The 15,523-nt window shown below is 35.8% G+C and overlaps 1 protein-coding gene across 1 annotated transcript; it reads left to right on the top strand.

The window, feature by feature from the left end:
* The first annotated feature begins 279 nt into the window (after positions 1-279).
* Positions 280-12,115, top strand: LOC106673347 (platelet-activating factor acetylhydrolase IB subunit beta homolog). Its single transcript, XM_014405436.2, has 4 exons — positions 280-643; positions 6,605-6,811; positions 7,719-7,841; positions 11,201-12,115. The coding sequence occupies exons 1-4, from the start codon at positions 557-559 to the stop codon at positions 11,480-11,482; spliced, it is 699 nt and encodes a 232-aa protein (XP_014260922.1). The 5' UTR covers positions 280-556; the 3' UTR covers positions 11,483-12,115.
* The last annotated feature ends 3,408 nt before the right edge of the window (positions 12,116-15,523 follow it).

The following is a 15,523-nucleotide window of genomic DNA, read 5'->3' on the forward strand; positions in this document are numbered from 1 at the left end:
CTCAAATACTTGAAGGAAGTACTTAAGTACAATTGTACTTAGGTTCTCACAACTCTGCTTAAAGGGCACCGTATACTACATACCCCCACTAATAAATCTACATCTACCAGTAGTAGTGGTAGTAAGTAGACCTAGTTCTTTTTCTGCATTGTCTTCCAACTTTAAAAATACCGCGTATTAACTCGTTTTGTTTTCTTTCGATACCTCGCGAAAAGTATCGAGTGGCAAAGTAGTGGCAGAGCAGCAGAGGGAATGAAAAATCGATACGACGTAGTCCGAGAGTCTCGATAGTTCGATACTTGTACCTATTCCGGCTCCACACCAAGTTGGACAACTCTGCCAAAGTGCCCGAGGTAATCCGCACGTCCTCATAAGAATCAATTCTCGTCGTCGATAAGGAAGTGAGAAGGGGTCGAGCCGAAGGACGGACGGGAGTCGACCCACGACGAAACCACCTTCCGCCGGAGATCGTATTATGCTGGGAGCTTCTACGTGACCGTCGATCGCACGGCTAGCAGCGACGGCCGGGGATTCGCAAGCCGGCGGACGAGGACGAATGCCGTTTGAAGAGCCGAGGAAGATGAACCCGTGCATCGTCCCATGCGCGCCTCAGGACGGCGAAGACGGCCGTTGGTTGAGCCAGGTGAGCCGAGCCGCTGCCGTTTCGACAGTCACTACTTCTAATTTCACCATATTTACTCTTCTATCTATTTTGTTTTCTTTAAACCATCGCCCTTTATTTCTTTAATGGGTCTCACAAGGAAAACTAAGGACATTTAAGGTCACCATACAGACTCAGTTTATCTGTCAGGTCGCCTGGACCCAAATATGACGAAGAACAATTGAGCCTTAGTTCGGTTTTTCTTCGTTTACCCATTCTTCCTTCATGTCAACGATTTTTTTTTTATAAAGTTTTATTGGACGATAACTGAGTACGTACCCATCTAGTTCACTTTATACATAATTCACATTAACGAGTAATTAGTTCACTAACTAACCTCTACTCCAAGAGAACAAATCTCACTGCACTTTTCCTATAATAAACACAAGTGATGAGAACAATGGACCAGCGGAGCCACCAGGTCCAAGGGCTTTGCCCTCATCAGTCTTCTTGCTTCTTCGCTGTTATCCGACAGCTGGAGAACTCGCCCATTTTGATGCTGGTGAAGCCTTTGCTCTTGATTCACAGCAAAGCGTTGAATTGCAGCACCAACTGTTTCCACCCAGAGGTCCCGATGTAGATGGTCGTTGCGAATATACCATGGTGCATTCACATGCTCCTTAGCACTTTGTTTTGAAAGTTTATCGTCTTCATATTAGTTTTCTTGGTACAGCCCCAAAGCTGGATACAATAAGTCTACACAGTCTTTAGAACTTGCTGGTAAAGGAGCATGCACCTTGCTGCGAGTATCCAATTCTGAATATTGACCAAGGAGCCAGTACATTTTCCGAAATTTGATTTTGAGTTCTTGACATTTCTTGACATATGCTCTTTCCACTTGAGTTTGGCATCTAAGGTCATACCCAAGTACTTCGTGGGGCAAAAGCGTAATGACCTCTTGATGACTTCTTGAGCTTTTAAGTAGAAGAAAAAGGAAGATTTTTTAAAAACTTTTAATAACGGAAAGAGTTAGAAAACAACAGTGGTCGTTTCACACTTTGTTTCACCTGCACTTGGTTACCAATCACTGATGCCAATGGAGTATGCAATATTCCTCCATTATCTCGAAGACCTTACTACTTTTGGGGCATATGATGCAATTTATCCGCTGTCGGAACATTTTTTCCCTTTTATTTACTCATGTGAGCAAAAACCGTCCCCTATCATTTTCCTTGTTGGAAAGAAACAAGTATAATGGAGAGGGGAAAGAATACACGGGGTGAATAGAGGCTGCCAAGGAGCGAGCTTTTTGTGATCCCGGGGTCGATGTGTTAAAATGAAATGTTATTTGACACCATTGGCAACAATTATTATTATATTTCTTTTTCTGAACATCCACAATATTTTTATTTTTGTCAACCGACATCTTTTGTCTCCTTGTTCAAATGACTCTTATTGCATTTTAAAAGGAAATATATACTTGCAAAACAATTTCTTTACGTTGTGTGTTAATGGGCTAGTCATGAACAAAGAAGTCTTTCGCAGCAAAACAAAGAAAATAACTGTGAAAAATTTTTCAGTCTCATGATTTGAATTTCATACATTACTGTCCTCTGCGAAGTGGAGAACCTGAAATTAAATTATTTCCTATCAATTTTGGTCTAAGTATCAAGACACTATACTAAAACAGCAACGATACCAATGCCTAGATCGAAAATGACCATACAATGACCCATGTTTATTGCCGGTTGGCCCATTTGTAATAAAAGGTTGTAAAGAGAATAACGGAAAAAGTAATAAACTTTAGGAATTATTTAGCTAGACAGTTCCTGTAGTTTAACCACAAGTCAAGTCACAGGTCATACACCTGCATAACTGTTTCAATGCCTTTCATTGTTAGATGGTTAAAGATGTCAAATTCTCACTGTGTGATCTGTGGGGTGATGATCCTGCTTGGTTACCAGTCATTTTGCTGATGCTGACGAAGCACTCGATATTCCTCCATGATTAAATTGTATGCTTGATGTCTGTGAGGTGATTGATTCAGAGAACATGGTGAAATAGCAAAACGTGTCTGCCATACTAAACTGATGAAGCTAGGATAATTAGAACAATTATCTGTCCGATTAATATTAAATTCGCTAATTTTGTGATCTGCTTGACCAATTAATACATTATAATTAATTAAGGTTTCAAATTAATATTAAATTTAAATGAGGGTTGATGTGGTGGTCAGTAGACCTCCCTTCTGACATGTCAGGGCACACACTGAAAACATGAACAAAGAACCTGTAGCTTGGTCATTTCAGGTAAGTTTCGTCTGACCATCCTTGCTGTTTCAGTATTCTGGACGCAGAGACTCTGAACGAACTACAACAAATGAACAAATTTTTAATTATTGTGAAATTGCGCTGTGTAGTCTATGGGGTTATGACCCTGTAATTTGGTCATTGCTGACCATTTCAGTCTGCCTGTTTTCACTGGTTTGGTTGTATTTCACATTTTGTTTTTGTGAGAAGTGAGAGTGCTTTTTAATGGACATTAATGTACAACGTTCTGTGAGCCAAAACGAACTTTCTTATAGTTATCGTGTGGCTCTGGTGAAATTCGGTTTCAAACATTGGCTCTTTGTAAAATTGTAATTCAACTAATGGGATAAATTGAAGCAGTTGTTTTCTCCAGGACATCGCTCAGAGGCTACCGAGAAATCTTCAAAGGGCTTTCAGATGTATTTCGCCTTCTTCAATGTATCTGTCACAAAAAGATGCATGTCACTCCAGGCAAAATGCTGAAACGTGTCTGAGAGACTAACCCAGATATGAAATGCAGGCCAAGATGGTAAGGATCAGATTATATGGTCATCATCTCCAACACCAGACGGACTTTGTTGCTTAATTATTTTATGACCTGGCTTTCAGTCAAACTCTGATAGTCAATAATGATTTGTTTACAATTCCGTCATTATATTTAAACCAATGGCAGTTGTTTTCGTGCTGAATGTGTAGAAATAATAACATCATGAACTTCAAGTTCATCACGGGTCTTCCAAACTTATGGACACAAGCTCATTGTGCTCAACAGCAGCATTGTGTCTTGTGATATGAACCTAGGATTGTTTTACACTCCATCTTGTTCCAAGTGATAATCTGTGAAGCTGAAGAGCCATACAGGGAACTGAGGTGTAGTGGCTAGGGCGTCTGACACATATTTAACACGCTAGCGGTTCTGGTTGGAATCCCGTCAGAGGACATGGTTTTTTAATTGATAATATGTAATTTGAAATAGAATTGTAAAGTGGCTCTCACCTCCCATACTTGGGTGTTGGGTGTTGCGAATGCCCTCCTGTAAGACAGGAATTATTTTATTTTTCCTTTATTTTTGTCTAATGCGTAATTTTGAGACTGCGATTCTTGCCTGAATCCTGGTTTTGCCCTTGGAATTTAGTATGAGAACTATTAGAAAAAAGTCTGTAGTGTGCTTTAGTGATAAATATTCAATAACACATTTATTGGTATGTTGAATGAAGAATCTCAGACTCAAATCAGTCTTTCAAGGGGATGCTATGGACATGGGATCACCAATTTTAATGAAACTTTTAAGCATGGGTATGTTTTGGACTGAATAACTTTTTTGATTATCGAGAAGTGTACATAGGTTGGGTTGGTTAGGGGCAGGTTTGGTTGGTTAGTTAGGGTTATTCAATTATGTAGGGTTAGGTTTAGGGATGGGGTAGTTTATGATTCTTGGTTTTGCAATGCTAGCACTTCTTGGTCTGAATCCTGGTTTTGCCGTTGGAATTTAATAAAAAATAAATTTGTAATCATGAGAAGTTGGCCTCTCATTGTATGCCACTTTGAGATGACCTACAGCAACAGCCCGCCACCAGCAACTCAGGAGAATATCATGATGCAAGCGCCTAGAAGAGTACACCAATTGGAATGCTGTTGTGTTTATTGATGAGTCGCATTTCTGTCTGTATAGTGAAAACAGGCGTCGAAGAATCTATCAAGAACGGGGCATAGGTAGAATGCCCCAGTTCGCGTTCCCTTCAATGCGCTTTGGAAGGGGTGGTGTAATGGTCTGTGCTGGGATTTACATGAGGATGAACTGGACTCCATATTGGTGAAGACGTCCTCACCGCAGTCCATTATGCCCAAGAAATTATCGAGCAATACCTCCCTCAAGCCAGGGATCTCTTTGTCAGGGATTTTTGATTTCTGGATGACAATGACAAATGACCTCTGGCTGAGTTATTCATCAATGTTTAGAAAACTTGGGAATTTCCCATCTGCCCTTTTCCCCATTGTCTCCAGACCTTAATCCCGTTGAGCACATGTGGTATGCGTTGCAGAGAAGCCGCAGCCTGTTGACCTGCAACTGAGTGCAGCCTTGCAACCTATGCAATCTATGGTGTGAAATTCCTTATGAAATTAGTGACAACCATATTAACAGTATGCCTAACAGGCGCACAGAGGTTTTAGCTAACAGAGGACGTTATACACGGTATTAATTGTTTTAAAAAATTATTGTTTTCAACAAACAAAATTATGAAATTAAAACTTTTATTTAGTTATTTTCAAAATCCCTTAATTTTTCCTTCAGTAAAAAAACAACAATAATTTCTAATAGATTTTAATGCAATTTTTAATAAAAATAAAATAAAAATGCTAGGGAAAGTAAATATTACAAAATTGGCAATATCCCTATTCATTTTTGAGCAGTTTATTTTAAGGCAATTTAGGATGACTTAGGCCAGGACTTTGTATGCATTTTTTTTTTGTGGGTATTTCAACTATGAGGTTATTTGAACCCTTGGGGTGCCAGTGTTTTTGAAAAAAAAAGCCCATTTGTAAGTGTGTCGGGTTTGAATGCTGGGCCGCTGGATTTGAACCCGGGACCTTTACCTTACAGTGATGAGCGCCATGTCAACGCCTAAACCGTAGTCCACCGATGCCCCTAATACACAATGTTTAAAAGCAAAATTCATCTGTACTTTTTATATACTCCTTTATCTCCTTTTACTGTGTATATTGGACAGATAGTTGTACATCTGAACAGTTCTTTGTATATTGCAGTGATGTTTCATTACTGCAGTTTTAATTCTACTGGTAAAATTGGCACTGTTGGTATACAAAGGTTTCAATTTTTTAAGCTCAGTTTTTACAAGTTAACAGGTTCAATGCCACAGACTTTTAGAGGAGTCAAAGTATTTCAACCAGCAGGATGCATAATAAAATTGTTTAAAAAAAAAGCCTGGTTGGGTGAAATTAAATTTACAGCCTGCTTTGATGTGCCAAGATATTCAGAAATCAATAAGTCAAAAATGTCTTTTAATTAAATTTGAGTAATGAGATAAATAAGCTTAGTGCTCTCAGGAGCAGTTTATAAGGTTTCACTTTACATAACTTTTATTGGTATGTTGACTGCAGTTACACATAAATCAGTCTTTCAAGGGAATACTATCCGCCTATGGGATCGCCAATTTTAATAAAACTTGTAAACATGGGAATGTTTTGAACTGAATAGCATTATTGCATTGTCAAGAATTTAGGGACAAGTTAGGTTAAGTAGGTTTAGGTTTAAGGATTGTTTAGATTAGGTGGTGTTTGGGTTAGGTTAGGTTATTGACAAAAAAGTCCATATCGTGTTTTGATGGTTAATTCAATAAAAATAAACAAGGGTTAGGGATCTTTTAGATTAGGATTCTTGTAATGCTTGCAGTTCTTAGTCTGAATTCCAGTTTTGCCATTGGAATATAATATGAAAATTACTTACAAAAAGTCTGTAGCATGTTTTGATGTTAATGGTTAATTAAATTAAACGAGGGTTAGGGACAGGTTAGGTTCGGTAGGGTTAGGGTTAGGGATGGGTTAGGTTACATATCCATGATTCAATGTTTTCCTATGAAGTGGAGAAAAGTATGTGAGTGTGAAGTTCTAGTTATATTGTACTATATATAAAAAGTAATTTCCCTTGTATTCTACATAATTTTTTGTTTTCTAGCATAACCAACATTTGACTGAAACCAAGGGTAGAGAACCAGATGTGGTTATGATTGGCGATTCGATAATTCATCATCTTCAACTGAGACCTGTGTGGAGCGACATGTTCGAACAGTTTCATTGTCTGAACTTTGGCATTTCCGGAGATAAGACGCAAAACGTTTTATGGAGAATTCAACATGGAGAGCTGGATAATATAACACCAAAGGTAGTTGGGAGGACATAGAGAACATAGTTGTTCTCTATGTTAATAATTATATTTGAACTTATTTGTTTTTTATTTTAAGTTTAATGCAATCTGTATGTACAAATTTCATTCCTTGAAATAACCACAAGTAAATTTGAATCTTATTAAAGATAATTAAAATTAAAAAAAGTTAATTTGGTAAAATCTATTGTACATCTACTTAAAAGTATTGGTTTGGTCGTTGGTTTGGAAGAATGATGAATCATTCTTCCATTTTCAATGAAAAATTTCATAATAATATTTATTTCAATAATAATGGATTTAATAAGCAAAATGAAGTATACTTCACTAAAGCTCTCCGTTGCCATTTCATTTGTTGCTGAGAATCAAATAAATTACACAACATTTGAAAAACGGTAAAAAGGAGGGAAAATTGAAAAGGTGGGTTGAGAAGGGAAGTTGTTGTGTGAGTCGATTGAAGTCACGATAGCTCAGGTGGGAGAGCATCGGTGTATTTAGCCTAAGGTTGTGGGTTCGAATCCCACTCATGATACTGACTTTTTTATCTCAATCAATACCTTACATAAAGATTAATTAATTGAAAAGAATTTATTTGGTCAATTGGACCACGAAACCTAATGGATTTAATCAGCAAAATGTAGTATACTTCACTAAAGCTCTCTGTGGCCATTTCATTTGTCGCCGAGAATCAAATAAATTATACGAATTACACGATCCTCCTGGTTTGCTTTCTCTCAGTAAGACAGAAAAATAATATCAATTTATTTTTGCCTATTGTGTAGAATAAACCGAAATTAGATGATAAACGATATTAAAATTGTCAACGACTGGCAGTTCGACAGATAAAAACTCAACAAACTCATGTTTAATATCATTGATTACAAATAACCAAACTAAACAATTGCAGGCTGTGGTAATCCATGTTGGAACGAACAATATAGATGATACTGCACAAGATGTCGTTGATGGGATAATGGAAGTGGCTTTTTCTGTTAGAACCAGGTTACCTGAAGCATACCTTATTATACTGGTAAGAAAATTAAAACAGACTTGAGCTGTTATTAACATTTATAATTATAATATGACATAAAGAGCTATTCCACAGGAAAATAAGCCTTAGTTAATACCAAAAAAAGAGAAAAAAAACTGACAGCTTAGTTTGTCTTGTTAGATACTCTATATTTAATAGTATTAGTTTTAAGGTAGTTAAATTTCCTATAGTTCTGTCTGTTTGCATGGAATGATTTTGGAGTATAGTTGAGTATAGTCCGTGATTTTCTTTTGTAAAGTTTGCAGCGTGGTTTTGTCACAAAGTAGATCACAAACACCCACTGGTAAAAATGATGAGTAGTCTAAACCAGCAGACCGAAATTTCAAGAGTAAGCAGGCCAACTACCAAACTTTAGCTCATCTTCCTGCAGACCTAAAATGGAAATCTCAAAATTCAAATTGTTTTTGCTTAAATAATAAGCTCTTGTGGTCAAATTTGGAAAATGAACTAAACCCGCATGTGTTGTTCTTTTGCCAATGTTCATTTTCAAGTGAGGGGTGAATTAATTAACCCTTTCAGGACGGTGAACAAGATACCGAGTGTGCCATCACACTCGCTCCCTTCCACTACTCAGTGTGAGTGAAATATTGTGCTCTAGTCGATTTTTAGATTGAAGTTTATAGAAGCAGCATGTTGCTTAAAAGAAAAAACAACACTGTTATATTTTCTAAATTTTTCACTCTCACTTGTTCTAAAAATAATAACTTAAAAAGCCACTGCTTCTATGAACTTAAATGTAATGTGAAGAAAGTCGAGCTCGATATCACGCTTTCAGTACCTCACTTGGAGAACGAAGAGCGCTGACCGTCCTAAATAGGTTAAGTATGGATAGTGAAAGTTTTTGCTTGGAGGCCCAGTTTCTCCTATGAAAGGTGTGCATTTGGTGCCAGCTATCCCCACTTTTCCAGGATCCTGGGGTCATTCGAAATAATTTATTTATATGTATGTATTTTTTGGCTGGATACACAACTTTTTGGGTGATCTTTTTTTGTGTTACAAATGTTGTGTATCGGGGAGACACGTGTTAGGTAGGTTTAGGTTAGGATGGTTTAGGGCTAGGTTAAGGAGAGATTAGGCAGGCAGGGTTAGGTTAGGGATTTTCTTTTCCTCTCTTCAGTAAACCCTGAAGAAAGGTACTTTATTTCAGCTTGCTTCCATTTCTGATTGCAAGCATTTATTTACAGCATCACATCATTAATTGCATATACAATCAAAGAAAAAACAAAAACAAAACTAGAAATTCGTATTTTGTTATTTGTTTCAAACTATATGCATTTTTATCATTATATTAATTACACATATTATTTTAATCTAAAATAAATGAGATCAGAAATTCATGAGTTTTGATGACAATGATTTAATTATGATGGTTTGAATGAAAATTCACCAAAACATCAGAAAATATTTATTGATAGATTAAAATGTAACTAATGATTTTCTGGGTTTGTTCTTAGTAACATGTATTACCTCCACTGGCCTCGAGTAGGGCCTTAAATCTCCTAGGCATTGAGTACATAAGCGATCGGATTTTGACTTGTGAAATAGAATTCCATTCTTCAACAAGAGCAGTTTGAAGTTGCTCAAAGCCTCTTCAGGAGATGGTGAATGATATCTAACCCATCTCTTTATTATGTCCCATAAGTGGTGATCCCTACATCCTCCAAGTAATATGTGACAACTGCGATCAAACATTATCATGTATTAACACGAAGTTGTCCCCAGTGGAGTGAATGGGACCAAGTTTCCAGAAGAACTTCCTCAATGCACCTTAGTGCAGCCAAAATTCGGTATGATAATCAGTTCGGTACAGGCATGGATGTTGATTCCACCGCATACCCTCAATGACTTTGAAAAGGCTATGTATCACGCATGGCACATGTTTGCATTCTCCAAACTTGTCCACATTGCCATAAATCAAACCGGCACTCATCTGTGAAGAGAATGGCTTCCACTATTCAAGCATCCAAGTGTCCAAATACAATTTGTATAAGTTTATTTAAATTTAACTTATGCTTTCCTCAAGGAGGTTTTTTCCATTATTGATCAAAAGGAGTCCAGTGTATTTTTAGATGTGAGGCACGCTTTCGATTGGGTATGGCTTAAGAGAGTCCTCCCTTTCAGCTATTACCTGGTCATAAAATCTTACCTATCTGACAGATACTTTCAAGTCATCAGTGACCACTCATTATCAGATGGCTATTGCACAGATGCAAGAGTACTCAGGCGGAAGATCTCAGAACCCATCCCTCTACACAGTACAAACTGCTGCGGGCATTCCTTCCCTCCCTGATGCTATCCTTACCACCTATGCAGATGATTCTGCCATCCATAAAGATCCTGTCATCTCAACCAGAAACCTGCAAACCCGTCACATCCCCTGAGCGAGCAGTGGTTCAAGCGGTGGAAGAAGACAATAAACAAAAATGTGGACATGTCATTTTCACCCTTGGGAGAATAGCCACTACTTCCATATACAAAATTATCCCTCTCTCACTAGCTAATGTATTCCATAACCTTGGGGTATACATTGACAAACAATTTACCTGGAACCCCACACAAATGACTCACATATCAAGAACTGCAGACTTCTTGAAAGATTGCTGGACAAACGATTCAAACTGAATGTACATAACGAACGACTCCTTTTGAATACCCTATTATTTACTATTTTATTTACTATTGTTGAATTACTACCATTCCATGGGCATGTGGCATGGAACTTTGGTGTCCAGCAAAACGTTCCAACCTCAAATGTATCCCTATAATCCAATGTACTTCGAACGATTGTCAACGTTCCTTTCTGTGCATCCAATCTTACCATTCACAATGACCTTAATATCCAATATGTCCTTGAAGTGGCGAAAAACCGCTACAAGAAGTTTCATAAACAATTATCCAATCACAGAAACCCCCATGTCAGAAACCTTCATCTCACACCCTTCCAAGTAATCATCCCTGAGGGCTGAAATGTCACTGGTCTTGTGACCTCCTAAGTAACAGTTATATTAACGCTATAATATATAAGAGTGACTACTAATGATTAGATGCTNATATATAATAAATAAATAGCATATTTTCTTGTTCATTTTGTTTTGTTTTGTGTTTTAAAATTATATCAAATTTACTTAAGCACAGTAATTGGTGCAAGTGTAAATGAGATTTAAAAAAGTTTATTTTTAATAAATCAGTTATATCAGAGTGATAAAAGACTGATATAAATTAAAAACTGCATGTAAAACCCTCGAAAATTATTTATTTTATTCTTTACGTTTGAGAAATATTTTGAGCAAATTAAAATTCTTGTGTCATTAAATTAAAATGAATAATTTCTTTGTCAGGAACTGCTGCCCAGAGGACAATACCCGAATAAACTCCGCGAAAAAAACAAACAAGTGAACCAGTTGTTACGTCAGAAGGTGCAGGGCCTCCCAAGGATCGAAGCGCTTTCTGTAGAAAACGGACTCGTACAATCCGACGGCACCATATCCCATTTGGACATGCCCGATTATCTTCATCTAAGTGATTTGGCATACCGAAAAGCCTTTGAACCTCTTCACGATCTCCTTTCCCAAATATTATATGAGGATGAAAAGGAAAAAGAGTTGTCTTTTTCAGAATAGCTCCGTAGGATGTTTGTTTGACTCATTATATGCTGCCTGAAAATAAATCTGTGATAAAAAAAAAATAAATAAGAAATGCTTCAACAATATATTTTCACACTAAGTTTAAGGTTTAATGAAACTATTGTATGTAATTATTACTGCATGGTTTTAATCAAGAGCTTTAGTTTCTTTTTCTTAATTAAAACGGCATAACATTGCTATATTATTGTTAATTCCATGTTCTTTTTATCTTATAAAACTCAATTTTTCCCCCCCTACAGTTTATAATTAAAACGCCTTTTAAATTTGAAAGATCAATGTACGCAGTACTAAAACCTCTTAAAATAGTATATTATTTATTTGCATATATATACATTCTACATTACACAAGTTATATTATTGGAAGATATAATTTCAATTCTGACCGTTAAAATCGATGTTTTTTTAATTTCTCAGTTCCTCCTTTATTAATAGGAATATTCAGAACATTCCAACAGTATGTGATACAATTCCATATTGTGTGACCTGTCTGCACTGATTAATGTTAATTTAATTTTAAGAATTTTTTGAAACTTTTAAACTGAACTTTTTACATCTAGCTTCTATCGTTGTTTCTTAAACATTGAAAATACAGCAAGCCACTTGTTTTTATTTTTATTAGTTTACAATCTAATGATTAAGTTTAAAGTAAATATGTTTAAAGTTTTGTAACTTTTTTAAAAATTTTATTTTGAAAGCAAATGAGTAAATTGATTTTTAATATTTCCAGTCAGTGTTTATTAATACATTTATATACAATATAATCTAAACTTACTTTATTTTTACCTAGCTTACATAACAACAAAAATATATGATTAATGTTATAAACATAATAAACATTTCCTTGCTATGAGGATTTTAAAATTAATGTTTTTGTTGTGCTATGAGTGAGAACAGTTTCTTTTATACCTTACTTTTTTCAAGTTACCAATACTGTTTCTAATTTTGTTTCACTGGTGCTTGGTGGCTTAGCGAGATCAATAGATTAAAGCTACAAGCTTGTCTTTTAATTTTTTTCAAATTGAGTTATTTATAATTGGTTCAATTAAAAAAATAATAACGCTCAATATAGTGTATAGATATCGAGATTTCTACTAATAAGTGTAAAATTTACTGTGAACGACAGGTTTTTTCCTCCGTAACTCATCTTTTATCACATTTGATCTAGTAAAGTCTACGTCTTATCCGAACAGCGTATGATGTTTAATATAGGCGAGTTTAATTTGTATTTATATGTATAAAAAAATACCTTAGCAGTAATAATAGTTTGTCATTTTAATAGTATTTTATCGATAAAGTGAATTTTAGATTCATACATATAAATGGTTTTCAATCCAAAGAATGTTTTATTTAACAATTTTAAACGAGAGAATAGTAATTAGACAGAATACTATAAATTGACTAGATCTTGAAGCAATATAAAATAGTTTGCAATTAAAAATAAAGTTTGTTCCATTTTAATTAAATTAGACTTGTAAAATTGATTGCAGGAAGAAAACTTTGATTTCATGGTAATCTGGCAATGAGTGTTTATAACACGGTCAAAAATCTAGTCAGAATTCTCAGATATTGACAAAATTGTGGTTGTAACATGGAATTTTTAGTTTTATAACCGCTTAATTAGCAATAGGATTTTTGGTATACTACAGTAGCCATGCGTTGAATATTATCGGACACCCTTTTTTTTTAACATGAGAATACAATTCCAGGGCCAGGGTAACATGCCCACATAGGAACAATAACGTTTTTCCCTTTGATACTGTAGACATTCGAATGGAGTCGCAGGGTTTGTTCAGTTTCAGAGAGGCCTGCAGGCTTAAAAATTATCCAATCCTTAAAAGGATGTTAAGTTTTACAATTATACAATTTTAAAATAAATATTTGTCTTTCTTCAGAACTTTAAAAATATGTGATGGTTCTCGGTGTAACCAACCCTATGATCTATGAACGCTTTATAACAATTTCTCTCATAAATGTGAGGTGTTAAATCAGCTTATACTTAATTCTGTTTTGTGTATTAAAGTTTGCACTTTTGTGTCAGGTTCTAATTTAAAAGCTAACCCTCATGACTTATTACATAATTTAAGTTTGAACCTCTTCTGTTGTACTTTATAATCAGTAAGGAACAATATTGGTCTTCAATGCATATGGTAATATTGTAAAATTAATTTCACAGTTAATCTGAGTTTTGAACATATTATGTGTTATTAAATATATATATATTTTTTTTTAAAGTTAAAATTGTTGGATAACATATAAAACAGTTATTAAATGTGTGTTTAAGCATAACAACTATACTCCTTAAGATTTATGCTTGAATGGATAGATTTAAACTATAATTTTAACACAAAATATGTAATTTTCCCTTTATAATGATTTGATAAGATATTGATTTTTGGTGTGATAAAAAAGAATGTAACAATGTTACACATTTTGAAAACATATTGTTCCAATACTTTGTGTACTTTTATTATCTCCCAGTGTCTTTTTTTTCCCCTCTAGAATTAATATTAATTATACATAATCGTGAATGTTCTACATACTCTTGTCTTTGTGTTTGTTTAATTTTGTACACAGCTTTTTTGAATAAATTTGACAACAGTATGAAGTATTTATTTTCAGCTTGACAAAAGCTGGGGACTAGGTCCAATGCTGGTTGTACACAGCCGGTTACTCCAAAAGTTGTTGGTTTGGTGGATGGAGATGCTACGAGTGAGTGATCAGGATCCTCAGTACTGCAGAAAAAAATACTTTAATCCAGGGAGAGGCTGAGCCATAATTCACGATTCAATAGCCTACCCGCTTAAAAGAGAGCAAATAAAGCTAATTGCGGACTAGGTTCTGGGGATGCGTTTGATGCCATGATCTCAAACTTAAGAATTTTCAAAAAATTTCTAATCAAAATACACAATAGAGCAAACTGGAGAAAATACCAGTTATTGGCAACACTGGTATAAAGATGGTTTAAATACCGGATATGGATCAAGAGTTGGGCATCTATGTAAATAAGTAAGTACTAGAATTCATGTAAGCCTTGGGGTAGTTACTTGCCTCGGTGCCAAGGAGTTCAAAACTGTATTACAAGCAATAGCACTAATGAACTGTCTCATCGGCAGTAAAGTCTGGAGCCTTTGGGATTTCATCAGGGTCCTGACATTGACAACAAAATTGCCCTTGTTTTAGGCAAATAGGCTTATTAAAGTGTACGAGGAAAGTTCAATTGGGACAAGTATACAAATAGCTAACACAGATGCATCAGTCTGTTTAAAAATAAATAAGTCCTCGGCTCAATGTGAATGATCCAGAACAAAGGCGAAAAAGTTCCTTAAAGGACCATCACAGAATATAACAGCAGACTAAACCTTGGACATGTAAGGACTAGAATGATAGTAGGACTGCAGACTCTGGAGGCATATAGACTCAGTGCAGCAGAAGGACTGTGCAGATAGTTTTTGGAAGAAGAAAAACAGAAGTCGTCTGTTGGTGCATCCCTAGCAGCAGAACTACTAAACCTAGGATGTATTAGAACTAGAACGATAGAAGGATTTCTTACTGGACACTGCAGACCCTGGAGGCGTAGACTCAGAGCCGTAGAAACTGTGGCAGAACTACTAAACTTAGGATGTATTAGGACTAGCAGTAAGATTACTTACTGGACACCGCAGACCTTGGAGGCATGTATGTATAGACTCTTGGTGGCAGAAACAAGCCTGTGCAGACAATGCCAGGACGTAGAAGAAACAGGGGAACATGTCCAATATTGCATGTATGCAGGCTGAGATTCTTACTCCTGGGAGAGGAAAAGACAAGCTTTGAATGATACACACGATAGCTTTTAACAAAGCTTGGGAATCTGATAAAGAGCCTTAAACTTAACGAAGAGCTTATAACAATATTTTTAAATGGAGCTTATCTCAAAGGATAAGCTAATCCCCTAAAGCAGGATTGGGCAGTGCGAGCTGAGCTACGAAAGGATGAGGAAGGACTCTCTCAATTTTGTTTGAAGACACCTGCTCTTTT

The sequence above is a fragment of the Cimex lectularius genome, unplaced genomic scaffold (assembly GCF_000648675.2).
Source record: "Cimex lectularius strain Harlan isolate CLEC.00 unplaced genomic scaffold, Clec_2.1 scaffold383, whole genome shotgun sequence".
NCBI lineage: Eukaryota > Metazoa > Arthropoda > Insecta > Hemiptera > Cimicidae > Cimex > Cimex lectularius.

Excerpts from the sequence above, each read along its gene's own strand:
- LOC106673347 (XM_014405436.2), top strand. The coding sequence starts at position 557 with ATGCCGTTTGAAGAGCCGAGGAAGATGAACCCGTGCATCGTCCCATGC. Across the intron at positions 6,812-7,718 it reads TGGATAATATAACACCAAAG|GCTGTGGTAATCCATGTTGG; the intron begins GTAGTTGGGAGG and ends AAACAATTGCAG. Across the intron at positions 7,842-11,200 it reads AAGCATACCTTATTATACTG|GAACTGCTGCCCAGAGGACA; the intron begins GTAAGAAAATTA and ends TTTCTTTGTCAG.